At 39.1% G+C, this 26,859-nt stretch overlaps 1 protein-coding gene across 5 annotated transcripts in view; it reads right to left on the bottom strand.

Moving 5' to 3' along the window:
• The window catches only part of SLC2A9 (solute carrier family 2 member 9), a 130,374-nt gene that overhangs the window by 77,554 nt on the left and 25,961 nt on the right, over positions 1-26,859 (bottom strand). For all 5 annotated transcript variants that reach the window (XR_014183846.1, XR_014183847.1, XR_014183848.1 and 2 more), the window contains 4 exons: positions 21,947-22,107; positions 19,459-19,583; positions 17,942-18,087; positions 4,824-4,956 (listed from right to left, as the gene is read on the bottom strand). Coding sequence is in view for 2 of the 5 variants with exons in the window: in XM_082050487.1 (XP_081906613.1) it covers positions 4,824-4,956; positions 17,942-18,087; positions 19,459-19,583; positions 21,947-22,107 (565 nt within the window). In the remaining 3 variants the exon portion in view is untranslated. The remainder of the gene's footprint in view (positions 1-4,823; positions 4,957-17,941; positions 18,088-19,458; positions 19,584-21,946; positions 22,108-26,859) is intronic.

The following is a 26,859-nucleotide window of genomic DNA, read 5'->3' as shown; positions in this document are numbered from 1 at the left end:
AGCAACTATCTGAGATGGAGTCTCTATCATAAGCTGGAAGAACAGTAGTCATGGCTGTCTCTTTCTTTCCCATAAGCATAGCTTATAATGCTTAGAGACATAAAAGCAGAGATAAGCAAAAGTAAATCATGTATGTTCTTGTTGTCAGTCATAAAAACTTCATTTAAATCACTGGATTTGCAGCAATTTGTTCCTGCTATGACTTCGGCTTTAATCTCTCTCCTTTTCATGAGGACCCCAGAAGGGGCTTCATAAAAAATTAGCTACCTGCTTTCTGAAAATCAGGAACAGCCTCGCTCTTTTACCACATCAAAAGGTATCCACTCTGATCCATTTTCCTAAGTATTTAAATCTACACTTCTTGTCATACCTGGCGCAGTGCTTCTTTCATAACCATGGGAGTTTTAATGTATGACTGAACATACTAGATGAACAGATTTTGTTCGTCACCAACAGATGTTACTGTGACATTATATCTAAGTTATTTGACCTTTAAGAGATAACAATATTCTTGTTCTCTGGCAAGCTGGGATGCCAGCTGAATTCCAGTATTGATTTACATGACAAACTACTACAGCTGCATTGAAAATTCAGGTTTCCTCCTTGTAACAGCATTCTTCAAGAGAGACCCCTCAACTCTCCATCTGAGAGTGTTTATAACCCACGTAGTTAGTCAAAAAAAAGGTCTGGTTTATTATACCACTACTGTTTTTATTTATATTGTATCACAGCCACAGACATAGATCAGTGGTCCACTCAGCATGCAACTATTTGACAATTAATGTAAAATTCCTGTCTTATCATTCTAGAACTTGGATGGTAAATCACCTGACGTACTTATAGCAGCAAGTTTTTCTTCCTGTTTCTATCCTTGTTACTCTTCACTCTCACTGCTCTCTACTAACCGAATAACAATCTCCTTCCAAAGTTCCTTTCCTCAGCCACCTGAATACCCATTTCTCCTCTACTGTCTGGTAGCTTTATAAAGAAGGATTATACCAGTAAAATGCCAGGCATTTTTCTCCCTTCTTTTCTTACCAAAAAAGAATAATGTTAGTTATAGGACCTGTGAGGGGAGCTGGGATGGTTCCTCCAGACTTTTAGCATCTGAGCAGAGCAGGTTTACAGACTGTGCTGCTGATCCAGTCCATCGTTCTCCCCTCACAACACATAAATCAGTTCTCCCATATTCAGCAGCAAGACGGGAATATGGGAGATAGTTTAGCTCCTGTTGGTCTCAGGAAGTCAGACACAGGATGGTGACCTCCAGGAGGACAAGCAGAGCTTGGCTGCTAGACTTGCTTTTGGCAGCAGACAACGGCACATCAGCCACGGTGTCCCAATGGCTAATCAGCCACACATCGGTGCACCAGCGTGCACCATTTGCACTGTGAGAAAGGGGAAAGCAGGGAACCGGGTAGAACCTGGTTAGTGGAGCTCAGGAGACATCACTCATCTGAGGCCTCACTACTCCTGTGCTCATGGAGTACCTGCTCTTGTGGTGGTGTGGTTTACGTCTGCACGTGAGGCCTGCCTGCTCTAACATCATAGCTTCTCTTTTTTTCATCACTTACACAACACATTTTGGTGCTTCTCCCTCTTTCAGTCTCTTATTTGACATTTAAAGGCATTATGCTCTTTTACACCTCTGCCAAAAAGAGAATGAGGCTGCTAGTATTTCAGTAGTTAAGAGTGCGGTTTTCTCCTGAGGACAGAAGAAAAGGAAGGGAGGAAAGCAGAAGCAGAACTCTGTGGAAACTCAATGACCTACATTATCCCACCAGATTTTTATTGCTCTAAAACAATTAAGAAGATTAATGTTGTCATCTCCATTTTAGAAGCTTTGACATGCACGTACATTTTAGAGTATTTTATAAAGACTAATGTAGTCATCTGCTTTAAATACAGCAGACCTTTTACAAATAACAGTTTTATATTTCTCCAACAAGATATAATCCACCGTGAAATGTATATTTGCATGAATAGCCTTGATCCATTGGGGGAAAGAAAAAGGATTTAGTTGGAAGACAGACTTCGACATTTCTGATATTAATATGCAGATTTAACCTAGGAGGCAAATAATTCAAAAGCATTATCATTAAAATGGAGAATACCACTTCGTCATTATATGGCTCACAAGCAGTAGGTTTTTTAATAACCCACAAACTCTTCTGGTCTCCCAGAGAAGGTCTCTCAGACTTTCCCTCCTCCATTTTTGTAGATAATGCTAACATCCAGATGATTTTTTATGATTATTGATTCACAGTTATTCACCCTCTTATTTTGTGAATTCCCCTCTACTCACATTCATTATTCCACTGCATTACTCCAGGTATCCGAGGCTTGGCTCATGCCTAACCTGGATTTCTCCAAGTGCTCTGGAGCAGGGAAAAGGGTTCCAAACCCCTGCACTCGGCTAACATCACTGGTGTCCTCTGCGCAGTCCTTGCATGGATCAGCCAAACTCCTTCCCCACCTGTACCCATGCTGAACAGAGATCCAAAGATACTAACACTTGCAAATCTACATTAGAAGAGGGGGGATTACAAAGCATGTGCAATGGTAAGAAAATTTCTTGTGTTCCTAACATGCTTCGTAATAAGGCATGTAGATACCTTACAGCACCGAAGTACAAGATGATGTGATACACTGCCCTACAGGTAGATTTTATGGATCATTAACTTCAAAATGATGTTTAAAAACCATCCTTACCTATTTTGCAGCTGATATCCTACAGGCTACTTTCTTTGTGCAACTTTGTGCAACTTTCTTTGGCCAGTTCTGGAAGCAGGGGTGCTTGATAGGCAAGGGCTGAGAGGGAAATTCAGGGGATGTTTACACCTCACTGCCCTACAGTCCTTTGCAAATCTCAGTCTAGAAACAGCAGTCTCTGTTTAGAAAGCTCTGTTGACTACACTCAAAATGAGTTTCCTTCTGTACTACAACGAATATCAGTATTAATTTTTTATTATAGGATTGATCAAGTCCAAAAGTTTCTATCGACAAGCAGTTACTTTGAGAAATTTTTTATTTCGGCCTCTTGTTTTTTTCTCAGAGTGTCTAAATTAATAGCCTTTAGGGTGGTTCCTGAAAGCTACTTTCTTGTAATCAGCAAGCCAGTTGCTACAGCTCGTTTCCATTCAATTACCAAATAAGGTGTAACTTTGCTCTCCTGATGTCTTCTACTGCAAAATCCAACTCTAATGCTTCTAGATCAGCTTTCACATATTTCAGAACATGTACACTAAAGCATCCCAGACTTCAGCTGGCCCATCACCAGCAACAGTAAATGGTGTGAATTTCAAGGCAGGTGGTGTTATTTTACTGCCAATTTTTTTACAGTTTTTAAATTCTACCTATGTGAGGCCCAGCTTCACTGTCACTGGGGAAGTTTCCAGGTTCTGTGGCAGTATTTCCAAGAGATCCCTACACCAAGTGTGCCATTACACCACAGCATTGCAGGTACATACTTTTTGCCAGCCATAGCTCCGGAAATACATTTACAATTTTCTCAGGTAGAAATGAGCCCGTTTAAACCTGGCACCCAAAGGTGTTTCTTCCCAGCCCAGCTGTGTTGCTGCAGAAGTTCCTACCCAAGGGCCAGCCCCAAGGTGCTTGGACCACAGCTGGCAAGCAAGCTCCTTCCTTTGCCATCCCTGGAAAAGCTGTTCTCTATCTCACCAAATCTCTGCTGATTCTGTAAAGCTAAAGTACTCTCCCCAAAGCCTATTTCTGTTTGCTCTCTCTCTTTTTTTTTAAACACTCTACTGGAGCTTTAAACACTTGACTCCAACATTAAACTGAGACAACATGACAGTCTCTTCATTAGTGTTCCATTTCTATTTCAGGGTACTGATCAGAATAAAAAAGGACAGTTTTTCATTTCACAGTAGAAGAAACAGGATAGACTAATTTGCATTAATTTAATGCTAAAAGATTATTAAATTTAAGTTTCACAATTTGCAAGTAATTTTGTAAGCAACTAGTTAGTGACTAAAAACATTAAGGGTTATATTCAAATCAAGTTTTCAGGAATAATTTTTAAAGCAGTTATGTTCTGCAAACATTTTGGTATTATAATCAGGCTCTTTCCATCTTTGTACACCTCTATTTTTAGCATGTCCCTATAATAAGTAAAAACAAATTTTCAACATTCTCTCAGCCTTAACATGATGATATATTGGAACTTACAACTGACCATAGCAATATTACTGGGGCAGAGTATACAGCAGCTATCATCACACAAGCAAATTATTTTATACATACAACCTAAAGTAAGAACAAATTATTCTGGTCTGTGTCTGTGAAACTGCAGCAAGCAATATGGAAGCACTGAAAAATTTCAGTTAAATAAGTGTATGGTGCTTTTATTGGATATACAAAGCTTATTGAGTTACAGAAACACATGGTCAAACGCAGTGACTACTGAACAAAACCCAGCAACAGAATCAGTGTTTTTGTTAACCAAACTGCAAAGACCGTAGACAAGGGAGAGTCATGAAGACTGAAACCACCTTTCCCTCTCAAATGAACCCTGTGGATAGTGGCTGATGCACAACAGCAGAATGATTTGGTCAGATTTGTATTACCATGCATAATGCTATATAGGTTAGTTAGTTGGAGAATTTAATTTATTAAAAAAAAAAAAAAAAATCAAAGCAAGAGTTACATTTACACACACACAGACAAAAAATATGAAAGAAAAATAATTGCAAAGAGAATCTTGCCTACTGGAATATTCTGGTTTTACTGATACCACAATTACTTCCAGCCTGCATCCCTACAATACTCATCCTTTGTTGCAAGAAAGTAACACACCATACCTTTTTCTGCCTTGCTCTTGTTATGTTTTTCAAGTAGGAGGTAACGAGGACTTTCAGGAAGAAAAGGCAGAATCACGACTTGTATCAATGAAGGAACAATGATCGCTCCAAACAAGTAAGGCCATCGAGACTCCTGCAAAGTAATGCAAACATAAGTCAGTAATATTTTCTCACAGATACTTGGAAGAAAAATAGCTTTGATGGGAATTGCTGTAACTTTTCATTGTTCAACGTGTTGTGTCAGTGAGCAGAGTGATGTCTTCTGCCTGAGTTTAGTAAGCAGTCTGAATACTTCCCTCTCCGATCACCTCACTCAATGGCCCAGGAAGACAACACAAGCCATCAGCTGACTGACCATGGAAAGGAGAGGCAGGAAAGCTGGAAAACAGCAATATATAACATGTTTTTCCTTTCCTTCAGTGTCAACAACTATACATGTAAAAATGTTATATATACTCAAATATATATTCTACAAGTCATCCCCACTCACAATAGTATCACTCATTAGTTTTAAACAACAATACAACACTATTTTCATATAGTTACCTATACCAGCATGTTGTCTCTTAGTCTAATCTAACTGATCTCAAAAGAACAACAACAAAAAACCCCATTTGGCTCAATCCTCTAATTGTCATAGTATGGGTAAAATCCTGATAACTGTTCAGCTAATCTAGAGTTCAGCACAGTTTGGTGGTTCTTGGGGAAATGCAGACAGTGACCATTCAGCATTTCACAGCTGCTGGGAATGAACCAGCTCGGGCTGAGGTCTCACCAAAAGCCTCTTCTACTTGGAAAAACACAGTATGTGCCTTACAGGTACAAGTAACACACAGTCATGCAGTTTTCATTTCCATTGAGAACAGAGGACATATACAGTTCAACACAATTTAAGACAGTGATATAATTTAACAACATACAAGATACCTGGCTAAACAGAGGGAGGTTATCTTTATGAGAGTTTTCACTTGCAGCCATTGATTTCACCACTTTATCTGGTTTCCATGCTAATTTAAGTATAAAAAAGGTGTTTCACCTGTCCTCCTGCCCAAAATTATAGAATATCTCAAATCAGAAAGGATCCATAAGGATCATCAAGTCCAACTCCCTGCTCCTCGTAGGACTACCTGAAACTAAACCATATGAGTAAGAGCATTGTCCAGATGCTCCTTGAGCTCTCACAGGCTTGGTGCTGTGACCACTGGGGAAACTGTTCCAGTCACCAACCACTCTATCAGTGAATCACAGGACCTTAAAGACATTCTTTGGTTCTATGGTAGCATAACTAAGAATTATACATTACACTGCTTCCCACTCTGAATTAGCTAACCAAGCTCAGATGATCAAATGAAACACTGATCGTCTTGTTCCCAAGTCCATTAAACAGAAAATACATTTTCTATCGCATTGCAAGTAATCTGCTGGAAGTCTCCAGCAAGCACCTGAAACACAAGAGCCATCTGCAGTATCTCCACCAATGCAAAGCACAGATGACTCCTCTCTGGTAAGTCCCCTATACAGAAGCCAGGCAGTTTTAACCTGCCAGAGCCCAGTTGTGGCACAGGTGAAGAGCACAAGGTGCTGCACTATCCAACACCATTTATAGGAATCTCTTCAACTACTAGCAGGTTTCAACTTGACTTTGACAAGATACAACTTGACTTTGATAATTTTCTTTAAAATCAACTGAAACTAAGTTGTCAACATCCTCAAACATTCATTATTTAAAACCAGCTACAGAGGATGACCTGAGCAAAGGTCTTTCAGGAAAAGGCTTGGAAAGGCAGTATGGAGAGTTCTTGCTCTCTGGGCTTACTCTCTGTACAGGACACTTTCAAGTAGCTGAGGGAGAAAGGTGTTGGCAGTATTATTTTCCCCTGCAAAATGGCCCTCACTCTGTCCCTGTTCTTAAGATGCCTTCTGTTCCAACTGAATGCCGAGATGAAATTTTTAGTAGTTTTCTCCAAGTTCAGCATTCATCTATTTAATTCAATGTTTTCTAATTTGAGACTTGGTTCTTAATTGAAAAGCCTGCTAAGACTTCAGTAGGCCTGCTGTTCAGGCATCATGTCTAGCACATTTTCAAAAGCTTGGCTAGATCAAAGCCAGGTTGTGCTGCATATGGCTGACTGAGCTCCAAGAGAAACTGGGGGGTTGGATCCTGTCCCTTCATCAGAATGAATCCACCCATTCAGAGCTCACATTTCGCTAAACGGAGCCGGATAAATTTCATTTCAACATCATTTTACACAGTAAAATCAAAGGTCAAAAGCACCCAAACTACTTCCTGCTGATAGTTTGTATTTCACATGCTCCCACTTCAGCAATGCCACTGCTAAAGCACAATGTACTGCACGGTACGTGGTGTAATCCAAGCCCGGAACCCAAACTGGAGCCTGAGATAACTTAGTAACTCTCAGGCATGTGCCCTTTTAGTGACAGGGTTTTTTGTTTGGTTGGCTGTTGTTGTTTGTATTTTATTTGGTTGCTTTTGTTTGTTTGTTCTTTTCTAAATCTCCTGGGATGGGAAAACAACTTGAAAAAGGGGTTTTTCAACCAATTCAAAACTCAAGGTTATGAGTCTTACTTATGAGTCTTACTAAGAGCCTCAATTACCATGAGGTAATATATAAATACACTTGCTGTGTACCATATAAAAAGGTTTATAGGACGTTAGGATGTTAGAACTTTTTACAACACTTCTAGATAAAAATCTTACACTCTTGATCAGCACATTGTATTTCCTGTAGGTATTTTCCACAATGCCAAAAACACCTTTCAAGGAAAAAAAAAAGTCACTTCTCTATATTGTTGTTATTAACATTCTGCCAATCCATGGAGAAATACTTGGAATAAGCTTTCACCCCTTTTAAAGCCTCGCATAGCATATCGTTTTTTAGTCGGTCACATTTCTCTCAAATAACTCTTCTGAAAGTGTTATTTTGAAACAGCTATGAACCAGACTGAACTTCTGAACTTATTCTTCACAATAAAAGACAGACCTTGACAGTATAATAAAAAGCCCTCTATTTTCACTGCATAAGACACCGAGCTTCCTCTATGAAAAAATTCTGGTTTACTTTTTATTACACTAACTTTTAAAATTTCAAGGTAGAAAAATAATAAATATGCTCCAACTTGCCATTTCTGGCATGAGTGGATCAATAAGTAATTGAAATCAATGGCAACATCTCCATTCATTTCAAAAGGTTTCAGATGATGTCTATTCAATGCTATAGAACAAGTGTTCTATTTGCTTTTCTCTTCATTTACATTATCCATGTTCAAATTCTTCATCCCACTACAGAAAAGAAACAGGACGACTAAAATTAGTTTAAAAGGTCCATTATAAAAAAAAAAAAAGCTACATTTGTTGGTCTGAAAGTATAAAATACAAATTGCTGAAAATCAAGTTGAATTAGACCCTACGAAGAGAAGGAAAGGATACAGAGAAAAGAGGGGTTCCTCAAGTTCTTTAGGAGGGCATAGGACAGGATACAGACTTGGACAATGCTCAGAAGCCATAATAAGGTAAAGGCAGAAGACAGCGTAGGCTTGACTTAGAAGACACATCGGCATTTTACCTCAGCTGTCATCAGTAAGGAGAAGCACACAGGCGCTACTGAGAGAAATGAAAGCAGCCACATCCCATTTTATCTCAGGAAAAACTTAAAAGAGCATTAAATATTTTAATTACAGGGGACCTGACTCGTCACCTGCTCAGAATCACTACAAATAACATGTCAAGACGGTAAGATTTTAATTTTGAACTGTCACATTATGGATATTTGCTTAGGCTGGAGCGTGAAAAACCCAACCTTGATCTATTTACAAAAGACAGTTAAACAGTAGAGTGATTTTGACAGCTACAGACTCATTCAAAGGTTGATGTAATAAAGTGCAGAGCTGCAAAAATACAAGGCGGGGGGTGAAAGAAATGGATTTACCAACTCTAAATTAGACAAGATCAAGTTCTGCTGGAATACAGTAAAGCAAAGGTTACCATGTCAGCGAATAATCAGCTAAAATGCAGAAAATTGAACTTACTTTAACAATTAAAAGGTGGAAAAGAAACTGGCATGGGCAAATGTCAACAGGCACTGCTGAGAGCTGAACTACTCGTCTGTATTAAGTCCAATGACTTCTTTAAGCATGGTTACATGTAATATTTTCACTAATTAGGAAGATTTTGGTAAAATTTGAAAACATATTCAACACAGAGAAGGCTAAGACTATGCATATATATGTATAAATTAAAAAGGGAGAATTGAATCCTTGACAGTATGATACAGAGATGTAAGAAGAAGTACTGTACTGCCCTGTACATAGGCACTCTTTTTTGGAAAGATCTACTGAGAACCATTAACTATTTCAGTACGAGATGAGTAACAGCATCAAAAAGACCAAGTAAGGAAATACATGGCTTCCATGAGCTCTACTCTCTAAGTAATTTTATTTATTTACAAAGCATAATCTGGAGATGCATCCCAGTGTCCCATTCCCAACTGAGTATCAACCAGTACAGCACAGTCAGGCTCCTTGTTTGCTCTCTGCCCTGAGTTTGCTTTTCTCTGCTGTGGAGACCCCCATGTTCCGCTGAGCATCCCTGACCACAGCTGCCCCAGGGCATGTTTCCCACATCTCTGCCTCCTGCCTCTTCCAGAGCCACAGGGGAAATTCCTGCACCCAAACACCTCCTGGGAAGCCGCCTGCACACGGGATGACACAGGGCACTGCCAGAGGATAAACATACTCTCTCTTTTTCTCATTCAGTGCACAGGATAAACTGTGATCTCTCAGTGACTGTTTTTTTTTACCTGTCACTATCCCAAACTCCTTTAAATATTAAATCTGGAATTAATTCCTTAGGGGTGTGGAGTTATGATATGTTTACTACAGCACTGAACACCTTACAAACAGTAATTAGTTTTTTTGTATAGAGCCCTTCTCATGTAGAGCACCATATTTTACCCCTTTTATATGTGGTGAACAAAGAGACAAAGGCCTATTGCACCCAATGCAAGACACTAAAGAAGTCCAGGAACTAGTGATTTGGCAGTCTCTTCTTTTTCAAGTTCCTGTAAAGAAGCAAGAACACATTTAAAACTTTAGTCCGGCAAAATATAATCACAAGCACACAGCCAAAAAGAATTACACCTAGTATAATTGCTAAATGTCCTGAAGTATCTTGCCTTGCCTCCAACTGCAGGCCCAGGAGTATATGGGTCTCTGGGGCTTTCTGTGTCTCATCTGTCAGCCCCACAGAGATAACCAAGGTACCCTAGAGCATCAAAATGATACTATATACTTCTGTTCAAGTAATTGTATCTTATCCTCTTTAGTAGAGATTTGACACAAAAATTTCATATCAGAAATATTCCATTTGCCCCACAAAATAATCAAATGCCTGCTCAAAACAGACTGAGTAGACTCACGTGGGTGTGTGAAGATGAGAAGACTGCAGAAGTCAAGCATTTCCCTCTTAATCTGTTACCGTGTCACAGAAAACACTCCTAAATGTAAAGAACAACCTCACAGGCTTGGGGCCAAGGACGGAAAAAGCATTGAGATAGAACCGATTTATTTGCATTATTGCATTCTCTTTGTCTTCCTTGAGGCAAGGGTAGGCCACAGTGGAGATGATCATGAGGCAGCTGAGAAATTAGTATTTCTCCTGTATCTCAGGCTTCAGACCAGCTACTCACCTAAAGTACATACAGTTACCTTCCTCTTACCTTCCTCGTGCCCCATCAAACCCCGCTCTGCCACCTCCTCTGCTGCAGAGCAGGACACTAACCTCCCTGTCTAACAGCTGCATCTCTTTTGGATACGATTTTCTCATTACATGACCATTCCTGCAACCCACTTCTGTCAAAATATATTTTAATAACAGAGTTATGAATTCCTTGCCTTCTCATTTAAAACAAAGCCAACCCAGATAGTACATATATTTCAACTCTGTTCTGCACCCACATGGGTATTTATTTGTATGGGTCACTACTGCAGACACAGCTCTGACAACAAGATTACTCAAGTCTCAGTGTCTTCCCAGGTATTAAACAGTACCTGAAGTTACCAGACTTAAGGCTGTACAATCCTAATCTAAAATTCACAGAAGTGACTGGAAGATTTTTGTTACTGAGTAAACCACCTTTAGATCAGGACTTAAAACAGCCTTGAAAGTGGTTGGTGTCCAAATCCCATGACATTCTGCTCACTGAATTGCACGTTAGATCATGTTGTACATATTGAGAGGGAGAATTAAAGTGTCTTTTAGATGCTTTTTGGTCCAACATTTTATTGGAGTAGTAACTAGCTTTTTACTGAATACCTGAATGGCATAATTTGTCTTCATTGCTTATTCACTTCTGAGAAATGTAAAAATTTCTGCGAAAATCAACATGAAATGGTGAGCTTTCAAATGGGATTATTATTAGCAGCCACCATATTTACTTGAGCTTCTTTAGAAAGAAATATTAGAGGTATACTGGAGCTATGCAAAATTTCTGACAAAACTTCCTTTCAGCTATGCATGTAGACTCAGGTTAATTTCCACAAACAATAAAATACAAAACAGTACACTAAAATAATTGAAGTGGAAAAGATTCAGTTCCTCAAACATGGGCATATAGTATTGTTCTGATGCCCTAGGGTACCTCAGATGTCCCTGTGGGGCTGGGAGATGTGACACACACAACTGCAGAGACCTGCATCCTCCTGGGGCTGCAGTGGGAGGTGAAGCAAAATGTTTTGAATCATCACAAACAGGACACTTTGAGAATTAGAGTGATTCTGGAAAACACTAAACTAGTGGATGCTTTTGTCCTACTCTAACAGAAGCTGCAAACACTTTTTTGTATTCTGTAAAGAGCACGCACCCATGAGGCACAAGCTGCTTTCCTTTCCAAGATGCTTCATGCAGTGACAAGAGTTCACCTGTGTTAAGTTCTCCCCTGTCTCTTATTGCCACAAGAGCTCTTGGTTCTATATTCTGAAATAAATTCTCAGTCGTATGTTGAAAGATTAATATATTTAACTATAGTCACTATCATGGCTCAAGGGGAAGATAAACATATAGAACAAAAGAGCTCACAGAAAAATATGAGGAAACGGGTTGATTCACACTTTGTGTTACCATGCCGATGTGTAAGATTCAAGAGCATCTCCAACGGATCATTTTGTCTTTGGTGTCCACCTGCAGGCTGCAGGTCCCCAGAACAATTCTGAATTGATTTATTTTCTCATCTATAATTTACTGAAGCTTTTAAGGAATCCTTGAATCTCAGTCAAGAGTCTTAGGAAGAAGGATCAGTAAAAAAAAAAAAAATAAAAATAGAGAGAAACAAGGGAAAAAAGACAATAAAAAATGAAGATTTGACAAGTAAAATCAAAGCTTAGTTTTCAGAACAGCCTTCAGCTGCACAAGCTGTACAACTACCTGTTCCATCACTGCATATTGCAGTGCAAGTGAGAGAGTCCTTTTAAAAAGAAGTTGGTAAAGTAAAATGAAAAATTCCTATATAAACTTTCCTAAATGCACAACTATCTATCACTTCAAGTATATGATTTTAAGAGGTCTTGCAAAAAAAAATAAATTAGAATTAGATGTTACATCTACAGAGCTTCTTAGTTTGATTTAAAGTAAAAATAAAAAATCACAACTATTCCTTAGCAAGGTCCACTTGGATAAAGAAGAGCTAACTTGAAAAGGACTCATCACAGAGATTTTGTACCTTACTGGAGATATAATACAGGATCTATGAAGTTCATTAGTCCTTTCCCAAATTTATTTCATTTTGCTGTAGAAATTGATATTTGTATCAACAGCAGAATAACTTTGCTAAAATAATCAGTTGTAGGGGAAGGACAGCTTGGCCAGTATCACCATGTGTCACAGACTTTTTTTGCAGCTAACTAGTTTTTTAGAAACAGGTAATATCCAGCCAGATATACATTAAAACTTCTCAAATTCCTCAAAAAAGTGGAATGTAAAAGTGTAATTCATGTTGCTTCAATGACAAAGACAACACCCAATAAATAAATTTTGTAACCATAACCACTTACACAACAGGTCTGCAATGGGGCAGATTCCAAAGGTGTTTACAAAAAAAAAAAAAAAAAAGGAAAAAAAGGAAATCTAGACAAAGTGTATCACTTAAAAGATAAATTCTGAGTCCTCTCTGGTGTACTTTGTTTCGTATTACTTTAAGTATTAACCCAGCACAGGGTTGTCCATAAGAGCTGCTGAGCCTTAACTCAGCCTTCTCTCCTCAAGAAGCCATTTCCTATCTCTGATCATTGCTGCTTCCTCCTGTATCTTGCATTGCTCGATTACACTCTTTTTAAAGCAGGATGACCAAAACCACCTGCAACCCTCGAGAGATGGACACATCAGGAATTTTACAGTTTTTCTGTTTCCTCTACTGTTGTTTGTTTTTTGGTTTGGTTTGGTTTTTTTTGCGGGGGAGGTGTTTGTTTTGTTTGCTCGTTTCTTGTTTGTTTTGTTTGTTTTCTAAAAGCACCTACAGCAGCCATAGGGATTATTCAGAAAGTGTTGCACTAAGAAGCCTTAGGACACAAGTATAGCAAGGTTTTTAGGATGACGTACTATCCACTGTGAAATAGTGCAATATAGTTAGGTCAGCTTGTGGGCAACATGACATAAAAACACTTGAAATGGATAAAAAGCAGTTCTCAAAGTAAACAAAATCTATTTCTCCACTGGCCTACCTATGGTAAACAGCCGTTCTGGTCAGAGAAGCAGCTGGAGCAGCTACTGGCGCCAACTCTGGGTGCACCAACTACAGCTTGACAGAACCTGCCACACCATGGGAAAAGGGGCTCAAAGTACAAGTCTGACGAAAAAATGGCAAAAGGCACCAATTCCAGTTTTATGTGTGCTGAATACACATGCATGCTGTGAAATTTTTTTTCTCCCCTTTCTCATATCTGTACACATATGAAAAAGATACTGAGGCTCAATGTATAAAAAAAAAGTGATTAATTTAATAACTGTGGCAAATGTATTCATAAACTAAATCCTCTGTCATTTAAGGAAAGAATAAATCCCTCTTCAGTAAACAAACTGAAGCAACAGAAGAGATGGCCCTGTGGTCTACAACACTTATAAGTTACTACCCTAAGTAGTAACAGAGGACAGGACATTACAAAGTAGTACCTAAAGTAGTAACCTAAAGTAGTACCTAAAGTAGTAACATGGAGCAGGACACCACATGCAGGAGGAACTGGGTGAGTCAGAGAGATACCTCAGATACAAGGAATATGCCAGAATCAGGCCAGACAATATTCCCCTAAGACAGTAAGTGTAAATTTGAACTTTCAAAACTGAAGTTGACAATGCACTGGCCTTTGCTTTGCAGGGTGCAATCTGTCAGGAAAATGGGCTGGGTGATTAAATTGCAGAATCATAGAAACAGAGAGAAAGGAAACACCTGAAGGGCTGTGTCTGAAGAAGTAGCAGGTCTGAAACAGTTCTTCCTTATGTTAATATCGGGATTTTTCCTTCAGTCAGATGTATGGAAAGCTGCACATGCTATACAATCAAAAACACCCTAAATTAAATAATCTTATAGGCACTAGCAATGACTCGGTGCCCACATTACGGCAGATAACATGACTGCACTCCTGTGGGCCAGCACTAAGTTGTCATCTACAGTTGCCATGGCCTCCCGAAGGATTCAGGGCTCTGGCTTATAGAAGGCTAAAACAAGACATCAGTACATGGAAACAAGCACAAATCTCTCAGCAGTCAGGGTGGTGGAGAGGAGGACACCACCACATAAAGTGGTCTTCATAAATAAAAGATTGCTGAAAAATCACTTTGGGGCTGCTTAACCTGCTTGACACAAAAAGCAGGACTTTCTGAATTGCCTCAAGTAACACTCAGTGCTTCAGAAGTATTTCTATCACACATCCACATTCAAAGGAACACTGTTGTGTTCCATAACAGAGGACACTATCAATTAGGTTGTTAATAAAGGCTTGTAATGCTATGTCGCACAGCCTACAGAAATACCTTCCTTTCCTGTGGAAAGACTTCTACAGAACCACTGAAAGCAACAACCTCATATAATCCAGATAAAGGCATCGAGCTCCAATTTAAATTTTCTGCTCAAGCTACTTCAGCTGGGAGTCTGTTTGAAAAATCACTATGCTGAATTTCAGCATGCAATTACTCATGGAGGATTTATAAAAAGTTATTCTTGTTGTAATATTGTCCTAGAGATTAAGCCACTCTGCCCCCTCTGTAGTAGTTTGATCTTACGTTAACACAGTTTCGTCAGTTCCTCTCCTTTCCCTTTATTTACCTGGCCACACGAGCAATGGTGCTGTCATCTCCTCTTACAAGACAGACCCTTGGCCATGCCTGCAGCCCTCCCCATGTCCACTCCTGTTCCAATCTCTTCAGCGAGATGCCCAACTCAATCTTTGTCCCTCCTTTCTTCAAAACCATCACTGCTTAGATACTACAGTTAATAACCTCTTTGATATTTGCTCAATTTACAAGTTACAGAAACATGACAGAGCTCTGGGGGAAATTGTTATGAAACCATAACAGACGTATTTGTAACTAGTATTATTTACAACCAATTCTGATAGAAACAAGCAACCAACCACAGAGCAACAAAAAAAATACACCCACAAGGTTTTAAGGCACAATCATTAAAAAGCTGGACATAGTTAGACAGACCCCACAAAGGTGTTTGTCCATATGCCATTGCAAGCAGTTGCACAGAACGGTGATTGCTGGCGACAAGCTCCTACTGATCAAAATTTTCCTGTCTATTTGCTTTAAACAATTTATGAATTTTACAAAGGTAGAATTATACTACAAATTGGCATATTACAGAACAGCTTAAGTGTAACACAAATGACCTCAGCCTTCTGAGGAAAGCAAGGGTTTTCTTTCCAGTTACAGATGAAATCAGTGAGACACCATGAATGCACAGCTGTCTCCAAAACAGGGTGGCTGTGGATCTGGAATACTGGCCTCACTTCAAATGCAAACCAGCTTTCTCCAACAGAATAAAAGGGACAAAAAAAAATAATATGGGAATGATTTGATAAGAAGCTCCTACATCATTAATGAACATGACATAAATCAGAGAGAAGCCCACAACGAGAAAATAGACTGCAAATGTCTTGAACCTACGTTTGAACTTGATCAAACAAAGTGAGATAAATTTGAGCAAGGTGTTCGCTGGGGAGACGAGAGAGGAAAGTGTTGCAAGGACTAAAGAACTCAGGATAAGGACACCATGTTTGCTGCCTCCCAGCTTCAACAGGAGTGACCTCATCACACGTACCCGCTGCAGGAATGTCCTCTGGCAGCAACTGCTGTTCTCCGCAAAAGTCCCACTGATTTCAATGGGAACCACAGGAAGCTAGGGAAGAAAACCCTGGCTTGACTGAAGCCAACAGAAATTTTGATAAAGTCTTCGAAAAAAGATAAGGCTGCACTAGGGAATCATATTTCAAACAGCCTGAGGTTTCCCCTCAGTGCTAAATTTTATTAATATATTAAACAGAAAATACACCCATGTACTCGATCGGAAAATACAAGCGGGCTCCAATATCTCTACTAGAAATGTGCTAATTCACACCAGCCAAAACTTTGCTACTTCTACATGCTGATGTTACCCCTCTTGAAAATAACTAATGCTACAGATAAAGTATATTTCTTCTTACATAAATTAATGGCTATCTTTAATGGTGTGATATTAATTAACCACATACTAAAGTAGGTTGTAAAAGCAGAAACGCAACCTCCATAATTTGGAGTGACAACACTTGGGAAGGAGGGAAGAGAAGAAGAAAAAAAGGAGCAAGAATGTGTTGAAACCAAGGAAAAAGTATTTCCTATTCAAAATATCTGAAAGACTTAACAGGGAAATAATAATTTTCAGGACACCTCACCTTTAAAATATACATGTTTCAAAAAAAACCAAACACCCCTACTACATAATGGCTGACATATATTCTAAGCAGTTGAATGAGCCTCTTCACATTTAATACACTCGTTTGTAACAGACCAACTTTCAAAGCAAGAGAAGAGATATCTGTAGAAGCCACAATGACAGTCAGTGAAAGTAATTTTAAACTTTTGCCTAAAATCCGTTGCTTGTGGGGGTAGGCATAGTATTGTGTCCTTCAATAAAGGATAAGTTTAATCAAACCACTGCCTTTGGGAGAGCTGGACAGGGTAAGTGAGCCCAAGGATAAAAGGACAGAATAGGAGAGCTGGTCAGACAAAAATAAAAAGTGTCAGGGAGGATGGTACCATATATTTACAAAGTAATTGAATTTGGATAGACACAGGGGGACAAGCTCTCCTCACTTATCAACTGTTTACTACTTTTGCTTGGCTGTCAGAAGGGATTCTTAGTTCGGGTTTCACTGTGAGAGGATTGCCGCAGATTATTCCTCCACACTGCTTTTAAGATTCATCTCCAGACAAAAAGTATTTCCAAGTGCCAGCCTGAATAAACCTAGACTTCATTTATTCAGAGTAATGCCGACATCCAGTGGCCACCAAGTTAATCTCAGCCTACGACAGCAAGATAACCTTTTTTATGGGAACAAATAATCTCTTTCCATAAAGGTATAAATTAACTCTGTTATTTCACCTCCTAGTCTAAAAGTAGGATTGCATTACAAGCAGCATTAAAAATACTGGGCAACATTCTTTGTATTCAGGTTCTCATACAAACTCTAACTAGGCCTTTCTCACTTCTATCTCACTTTGAAAAATTATAAATGAAATATGCATAAACTCTTAAGCACTTCCATGATACTCAAGGAAACTGGAAACCAGCAAAAGTAAATGTACATCAAGAAAGGGGGGGCGTGGGAAAACCTGCATATGCACACACACAAACTGTTCAAGCTGTTAAAGCTGCTTGGCACGTCTATCAAACTCAGTCACACATACACGCTTTTAAAAGATATGGAAGAAACCACTTTTCAAAGTGCTTCAAAACAAAAAAAGGAATGTTTCGCTTTTCCACTTTTGTAAGGAACTCAGTCAAAACATGAAAACATAGCCATTTTTAAGCATGCTTGTGTTCTTTCACAGAAAACATCTGTTAAATACTTACTTGCCCAAATATTTCTGGCAGCCCCAAAACTTGACCAGTAAAAACACCAATACAGATGAAAATCGCTGTGACCTGACCCAATGAACCACGGATTTCCTTAGGAGATATTTCACTTAAATACATGGGAAGGGCACTCAGAGAAATGCCTATGAAGGAAGGAAAACGTCACAGGTTAAGTCAGATTGCCTTTTCATTATACCAGGTATGAAACAAATATCTATTGAAAGGAGTCTGGGTGCTAATCTGCTCACAAGATCAGCATAAAAACAAGCAGAGAACAGATCTGTATCTATCCACAGATAATATGAGTTATGTTCTCTGTATGTCTAATTACTCTTGCACCATTTAATAACCATAGGACTGATTATCTGTTACAGATCTACAGTGATGTGTGTAGGCTGCTATTTGACGGAAGCACAAAGGTTACTCAGAGATGAGAATCATCAGGAGGATGGATTTTATGATCTATATTTGCACATCCCAAAGCAAGCACAATGTTAGCATTGGGCCAGGTAAGGAAAAATAAAATAACCATGTGTCAGGCAGAGAAAGCAGACACTGTCAGATGAAATATTTTTACTGTAAACGGTATTAGCAGATGCTCCTCTCAATACAGGCTTACAGCTGCAAAGAACACTTAAAAGCAGGCATAAAATAAGGGTGAGAATGCTGCTCAAAGCTAGGAGAAAACAAATGCTTGACCCTGGTTAGTATACTGACAATATTTACACAGCTCAAGAAGTTGGGTCATTGGGTGGTAATCTGAGACCAAAATTAGCAGTCAGCACCAAAACTACCCATGAACTTTACATTGCAAGTGACAGACACATCCACTGTCAAACAACCAAAGTTTATGCTTACTGACAACACCACCAAAGCTTGCCAGAAAGGGAGCATGGTGAAGGAAAAGTCAGAGCACTTTCCGTTGTTTAGTGACATAATTACACTCAGAGTGTAAACCCATCTTAATTCATCAAGTCTGTCTCCACAATAGGTAAGTATTTATCACCATCTAGTGATCTGTGAAGTTGTTTAGAGCCTCACTGCTAGCTGCAAGACTCTTCTGGTGCAGCAGCTCCTCTCTGATTTACTTTTAAACCATGAAGACCATGTTGCTAGAAGCAAACGGTGATGTACCAAAGCTTCCACTTCATCCTACTGGTATTAGCATGGGATCCAACAACTTCTAAACACACAGCAGCAAGCAGCTGAAATAAATAGACTACACCCTCCTAGCCAAAGGATTTTCGTGGCATGAAGACAGATATGTTCTATCAGGGCTGGAGTAGGAAAGGAGGAGGAAGAACCAGAGTGGACAGCAGCAGCTAGCGTCCATTCCAGTGTCTTCTCCAAACATCACATCTCCCAATGCTTATTCTGCCGTTTTGTCCCAGCAAAACCAGTGTGGCTAGTCCCTGAAATGCCTCTTTAATGTAAAGAGTGATGTAATTGGGGCATAGAAGAAAGACTATGCATGGCACAAGCATTTCAGATACGTACAGCATAATTAAGCTTACCTGCATCAACACCCATTATCACACGGCCCAGTATGAGCATTTCAAATGACCCCGCCAGCAAGGAGAGGGACATCAACAAGGCAGCTGTCACTGCAAACACGTTATTGAGCAGCAACGTACATTTCCTAAAAGGAAAATATATTTTTTGTACATACCAGCAACACAACAGTTAAATCTAGTCATTTTCAAAGCACATTAGGCTATTATTCTTAAATATCCATAAATAAAACCAAAAAGTGCCTAGCAAACACTGCCTCTTACATGTTGTGCAGAGTTCCAAAATGCAATACTATACCCAAATGGACACAGTTCCAAATCTATACCACAGCTCTAAAATAAAACATATCACAGTTAACTAAAGAGTTGTACTTCAAAGGCACAGCATTTAGCCATCCTGAACATCCTAAGAACCCAAGTGCCCTGCCAGAGACTCTGTATATGAATATAAACAAGCATACTCTGGGTAAATGTATGTATGTCGGAACCAGAGAATATATTTCAAATAGCAATAAGCTGATATAACTACAGGCATTTTTATGCTACATGCAGTTTTTGCCATTTTGAGAACTTCCCAGCACTGACATATTCATGTCATTGTAATTCATCCTTAAACCCATGATATTAAAAACATGCATTGAGGAAAATTACTTACTACTTGTAGAGCTAGAAAAATCACTTGAGCTCACTGGCAGGATGAAAATCTACCCTTTTCCAAAAATTATTAAAATTAATCAAAATACAGATTTACTTTTTTTTCTCCAATTTTTAAATTATTTCATTCTATAGCAGTCAAATACAACGTGAAAAAATACTTCTTTCAAAGAAAATAAATATTATTTATGGAAAATTATTACTTCATTAAATAAACATAAATAAAATCACAAAAATGTATTTTAAAATTTTCAAAAATCTCAATTTCTCATTTGCACTATAATAACAGCTGTATTTCTTATAGTTTTCATCTTTCAGAACTTTCCGCTCAGGTTTGAGGGACTCATTTATTCAAAAGTAAGTCATAAGTCTCATAACTTCTGCAGAAGGAAACACTTTACAAAAGAAATTATACGTAGGATTTCACGGGCCTTTGACAATCAGATTCAAACACTGACATACAAGGTCTCGTTTCCTGAACACATGGAAGACGAGTGTTTAAAGATATAAGATCAATAGCTCTGCTGCAATGGTTCTTGTTGAAAGATGAAGGTCTTGTCCCTCTCCTGCAAATGCCCCCCTGGCAGTGGCCTAAGCAATCCCCTGAGCATAACGCTCTGGGTGTTCGAGTTACTCAACAGCACTGGCTCTTTGGTAGAAGAGAATTTAAATTATGAAGTGTCAAAGCCACATCTGAACATGGGATTTGTGTGGATGAAGGTTCTTTGAAAAAATTACATCTGTCAAAGTGAGTAGGGTCTAGGACTCTAGTAATTTGGAAGTTATATTATTAACCTTGCAGCAACATGATTCAAGACTGCTCTTTTTAAAGTCATACATTATTTCTGCCTAATGCTTTTGATCCCCCCTAGTTCATTATTCTGCACCACTGTAAATGGGGCTCCACTTCATCATGCATACATCTCTTCAACCCACCCTTGAACAATTTAACAGCAAAGTATTTTATTGTTCTGCTCCTCAATTACAGTACCGATATATCAGTCTGGCGGCCCAGACAAGTAAGAACAGTTGAGTTGGATGGTTACATACTTAAGCTTCTGTTATTACCTTCTCCAGTGACTCCATTGAGCAAAAAATATCAAATTATATAGAATTTATAATTAAGGGAAAGCCAAATGAGCAGTTAAGATGAATTTCATGCCTCTCTAAACAGAGGTGAATTACAAATCACTTTTAAAATTCTCTTTGGAAGACTGTATGAAACAAAAGTTTGGCAGAAATATCTAGTTAGTACCTGCAGCAAAAATGGAAATACACACTAGCACGAACATTCCTAAAATAGCCATGTTCCCTATGGTGAAGACTTGGTCAGATACTGCATTGCATAGAGCAGGGAAGGCATCCCCAAGCTTAGGGAAGACCAAACACAAACTTCACCCTAGTTTAGTTCTTCAAACTGTATTTTAAGTTGACACAAGGAAGGTATGCCAACAAATGTTGTTGAGAAGCAAATGAGATGTGGATAGCTTTATTTGTAAAATACTCATCAGACTCTTGAAACAAGAGTCTGCTGATCCTTTGTGAAATCTTTCCTTTTATATGGTATTTTCCTGTTGCATTCTTCACTATTCAGCCTCTTTGACATCTCAACCCATTGCCCATTCAGAACAAATGGCTTCTGTGACTCAAATGATGCACATTAAGGCCAGAGAGAAAGGTACTAGTTTTACTCTTGGAAATTCGGAACTCTTAGAATTGAGCTTTCATAATTTGAAGATGTTTAAATTTGCATTCTGGTGAAGAGGTGTTGTTGTTTCTCTTTCTAGAGAGACAAAGTGAGAAACTGCTTTAGAAACTAGTCTTTCAATACACTTACCGTCCAAAGAACTTCACAATTGGGGTAGCAATAATGGCACCCACAAGGCCACCAATGGCAAAAATAGAAACAGTTATAGACCAGAGAAGAGTCAGCGTGCTTTCATCCACTGAGAAGCCATATCTTCTTTCCCAAGTTTCATTGTAAAACTTCTTGATAAACTGAAATAATAATAATAATGTAAAATTACTCTTCAAGAACACAACTGACAGAATAATAATTAAAAAAACCACCACCAAAACAAAACAGCAGCTCATTTGCAGGAATCACCCTTGCTCTTCTATCTTCCTTCTCCAAAAAATGAGGTCTCACTCACTTCTAGATGAAACTACAATACAGACTAACTGAACCAGTCAAAGCACACATACATTTAACTACATGCCAGTCAAAAACAGGTGGGGAAAAAAAAACAGGTAGACATGGGTGTAGAAGAGGCTTATAAAAGAGAAACTCCTACAAAGCACAAATGTTACCATTTTGGTTATCAGTACAACATTAACAACAGTTTGCATTAGCCTTACTGTGTACACATATATAACATTTAACCCAAAGTGCTGTTAAGGGCTCAGACACAGAATCACAGAGTGGTTGAGGTTGGAAGGGACCTCTGAAGGCCAATCTTGTCCAACCCCACTGCTCAAGTAGGGTCACATACTGTCGAGTGCCCAGGACCGTGCCCAGAGCTTTTTTAATACCTCTAAAGAGGGAGACTCCACAAATCACACCACCTGAGCTTGGAAAGTTACTGCACATCAGCTGAGTTCCGCTCAGTGCTCACATACATACACCTTCAATGTGCCAGAGTTTATTTTTCTGCTTTCCTCACATGAGCCCAACTGCAAGTTTTTGAAGAATGCCTCTAACAACTTCCCTTCCCTGATATCTAATTACACCAAAGTTTCTTCATCTTTCTAAAAGGTAAAGTTGTCGTAGCTCCAGTATGACATTTTTTAAGTCTCTGTATCACCTGCAGAGACATCACCTATTTACTTTCTCTTTCGTCAGGCATCCTCATTTTTATGCTTTTCCCACTTTGAACTCAAGCGAAGCTCTGATGCCACCATGGTGTCTGATGCTCTGGCCAGGATACAGTACAGGTCACTGCTGCAGAAGGGCACAGCACGCTTGTGTAACGCTCTCATGTGTTCTGTGTCACTGCTGCCTGACAAGCTCTTCTATATCACAAAGCTTCATCTTGGCAGTTTTCCCCAGTTTCTTCTCAGATTTCCTCCAGCATGTCATAGGTACTAAATTATCCTGGGGCAGGACTCAGCAGGATAAACCTAACACCACGCTTTCCCTGCTCAAACTAGGAATTTCAGACTTGGGTATTCCAGCCTTCGACACATGCACTATTCAATTTGAGAACTTCATTTAGTTTGAAACTCTACCTCTCCACCTGCAAAGTACCTAAAAAAGGTGGAGGTAGTATGTAAGGAGGACAGGGATATTTATCCTTCCTGTCTTACATGTTACTATATAAACAGACAGAAGAAAAAAAAAAAAGGAAGGAAAAAAAAAAGTAAATTTGGTGCTTGGTCCATTTAGAAGAATCTCACAGTAAACTTCCAAATGAATCTCCATTAAATCAAGCAATACATCTTATCTCTTTAACACCAATACTCAGATTATATTTAGAATCAGATATCTTGTTTATTTGAAGTTCATTTCTGACAGTAATGAATACTGAAAGAAAACATTTTTGGAACACTATTAGCATTTCTTGCTAAAGATAATGGCTAAAAATAGTATGCAAATTATCTCCCCTTGTATTATGACTGATATTCTCAGCATAGCTTTGTTATTACCAAGGAGATGTCAAATAACTGCAAATATTCAAGAACAGAAAGTACAGACTACAACACTCAAAAGTAACAGACAAATGGGCTGGTATGTACATCACCTGTGTCTGGATTCCTGTTGGCAGTAAATGGGATGCTAATAACACATACAGGTTTTGAGGAGTTGCACATGAAAATGAAAACTCAAAGAACAAAGCAAATCTGATCCAACAAATCCACTGGATTTGAATCCACTGAATTCGGTGGAAATGCTCCTTTGGGATTTTAAACAGTTGTCTCAACAACGCTAATGGTGTAAACCTGCATACAAAATTTTTAGCCCCTACCCAAAGCCTACAAGGAATGGCAACTGACTGATATCAGTATCTCACATTCTGCTGCCTCAGTTCATTAAGGTAGGGATGGGAAATATCAGGGAAATACAAGTGATACATATTTTTTTGTATCTCTAAATATAAGGAATATATTTTACATTTAAGGGAAATATTTACCTTCTCTCTAGCTGTAAGTAACTTTTATCAAGGGAAGAGATGAGCTGATCTTTAGAGAAGAAAAATGACCTTACCCATCATTACAAGGGTCACTCACACCCAGTGACAACTATTGAACTGGCTGACACAGCACGCTACACGTTTCTGCAATAGTCTCACTTTTCCCATATGAGCTCCAGAAGGAATGCAGGGCTGCAGCCGCCTGCGGGAAGGGCCAAGAGCTGCATGGCAGTACACAAAGAGACTTTGCTTCCTGCACAGAGCACAAAGCACATCATTGTTCTACAGACCATGCCCACAACCAAGCCACAGAAAGAATTGGAGAAATTCAGCTAAGAAACAGACAGCTTTGACTTGCATTCCATTAAAGCATTTGTCTCCTGATTGGCAAATGCTTCCATACATTTTTAATAAATTCTGGTAACTCTTTGAACAAGCCCCTGGAGACTTCTATTAATAATTCTGGGTTTCTTGTGTGGTCAAGCGCTATGTGCAGGGGGAAGAGACCTGCAATGGGCCACTGCTCTTTCCCACAGAGAAGTGAGGGACTAAGTGGGAAGTGACCTCTGCTCTGAGCAGAGCTGGTGCTATTACCCCCTTGCAACAAAAAGGAAGTTGGACTGAGACTACCTTATGAGATGACCCATAGTAAAGTTCACTGGTGAGAAGTGCAGGGCTATTTCCCTGAGTTTTGATAAGCTGGTGCAACTTTCAGCATTGAAAGGACACGTATACAAGAACTTATGAACAGTTCAATACTTAAATGAACCTTCCCCCCAGCTCAGTCATTGTACTGATGTGTTCAGTTTCAGGATCCTAGAAACATCCCATGTTTTAGTCAACAGTCATTATCAAACATTTTTTCATACAGTCCCTTTCTAAAGTTGGAGGACTTTAGGCATCAAAAGGAATTGTACCGAAGTCAACAGAGGCAGAAGATATCCAACATCCCACAGAGAGATGCTCATACAATGCAGACTGTAAGCTGCACATCACCAGAACAATTTATTTGTCCTACCAAGTTTGTAAATGAAACTTGGCTTACAACATTTAGGAACTACTGCACTCCCAATACAACCTTTTACAAGACCGCTGTTTAACTACAGCTAAAAGCTGTTCCCCTTCAGTTTTCCTCAGTCACCTCACAGCTGTATTCCAAAGGGTCACCTTGAAGCAGACTGATTTGGTAACACATGGGGGAAAACAGATGTGGCAAAGGTTCCTTTTCTTGTGAAGAGCCACAGGTTTGGTGTGGCTCACTCCTCCCTACGAGCAGAGCCCAGACGCTTCCCTTCAACCTGGTCACTGCAGCTCCAGGGACAGGAAGGTGGCCTGTCCTAGGTCAATGGACAACACATTAATGCTGGGGCTAGAGAGAACCAGAGGCCACACTGTTATTTTATTCTTGAACTACACCATTATGCATTCCGTGTCCATAGGACTACTCCTTAGCCCTAGCTAATGTATGGCTTAACATGAATAAGAAAGACACAAAGTTCTCAATCAAACACTGAAACACCATGCTAGAAAAAGGGAAACTTCATGCATACCTATCAACAAGATGACCAAAGCAATCAGCCAGGCATCCAGTTTCAGTCCAAAAACAACCGTACGGATTTCAAACAAAAATGGACAATCCTGCAAGTGCTACTAACCATGACATCTGGAATTTAGCATTCGTCACAGTACAGCTGCACCTTCAGCCTCCCCACTCATACTCTGGTCACCACTATAATCTAACACCTCATTCAAACCTAAGTGTCTGAGTGTTGCCACAGAGCACATCCTGTCATCCTTTCTTTCCTTTACACCTGCACAAAGTGACAGAAGAGCTCTGATTACCACGACAGCCCATTTTTTAAATGGTGCTTAAAAGTTCAGAAATCAGATCACTCTCACTGCTCTGCTGACAGTACCAAGGCAGCACAGGATGTCTACCATCAGGAAAATCAATACCATCGCTCACAGAATTTCAGCTTCATGCTGATTTCTTCTAAGCCATGTTTATCTTCTGATGACTGCAAGGTGAAGTGATGCCTAGACATGTCATCCTAGAATAAACATCCAATCTGTCTCACCCTGTGTTATTGGTACAAAAAGTACCAGGAACTTGAAGAAAATTCCCAGAAGTTACAAAGGTAGCAATTAAAACTTCCCATAGGATGAGTCTCTTCCTAGCCCTTTGGGTTGTCAGTTTACCAAATAAAATACACATATGAAACATAAATTTAAAAAAAATATTCTACCATTATTTGCATAAATACTGTATTCATCTTTAATGTGACCAGCCTGTTTAGGTGGAAAGCTAGCCACACATTGTAATAAGAGATTTGTATAGAAGAAGGAGCTTAGCTTTGGAAAGGAACTATTTTGAAATGGAATTTCCACAGTTCCCAAAGTTACTTTTTCAAAATGGTGTTGCTTGCAACTCTACTAAGTTGCTTACTGCTGTGCTTGACTGAATTAAGAGGATCTCTAGACAGCCAGCATAAAAACAAAATGTTCAGATTTTCATTTGTGATAACTGGTATTTTAATGAAATCCCCCCCCAAATATTGTACACTGATTCCACAGTACTCTATTCATCAAATCTATTCCATATGTTGCAGCCAACAGATGG

The sequence above is a fragment of the Streptopelia decaocto genome (assembly GCF_964273445.1).
Source record: "Streptopelia decaocto genome assembly, chromosome: 4".
Taxonomy (NCBI): Eukaryota; Metazoa; Chordata; class Aves; order Columbiformes; family Columbidae; genus Streptopelia; species Streptopelia decaocto.
The sequence above is the reverse complement of the archived record's forward strand: the minus strand, read 5'-3'. Positions and strand labels throughout refer to the sequence as shown.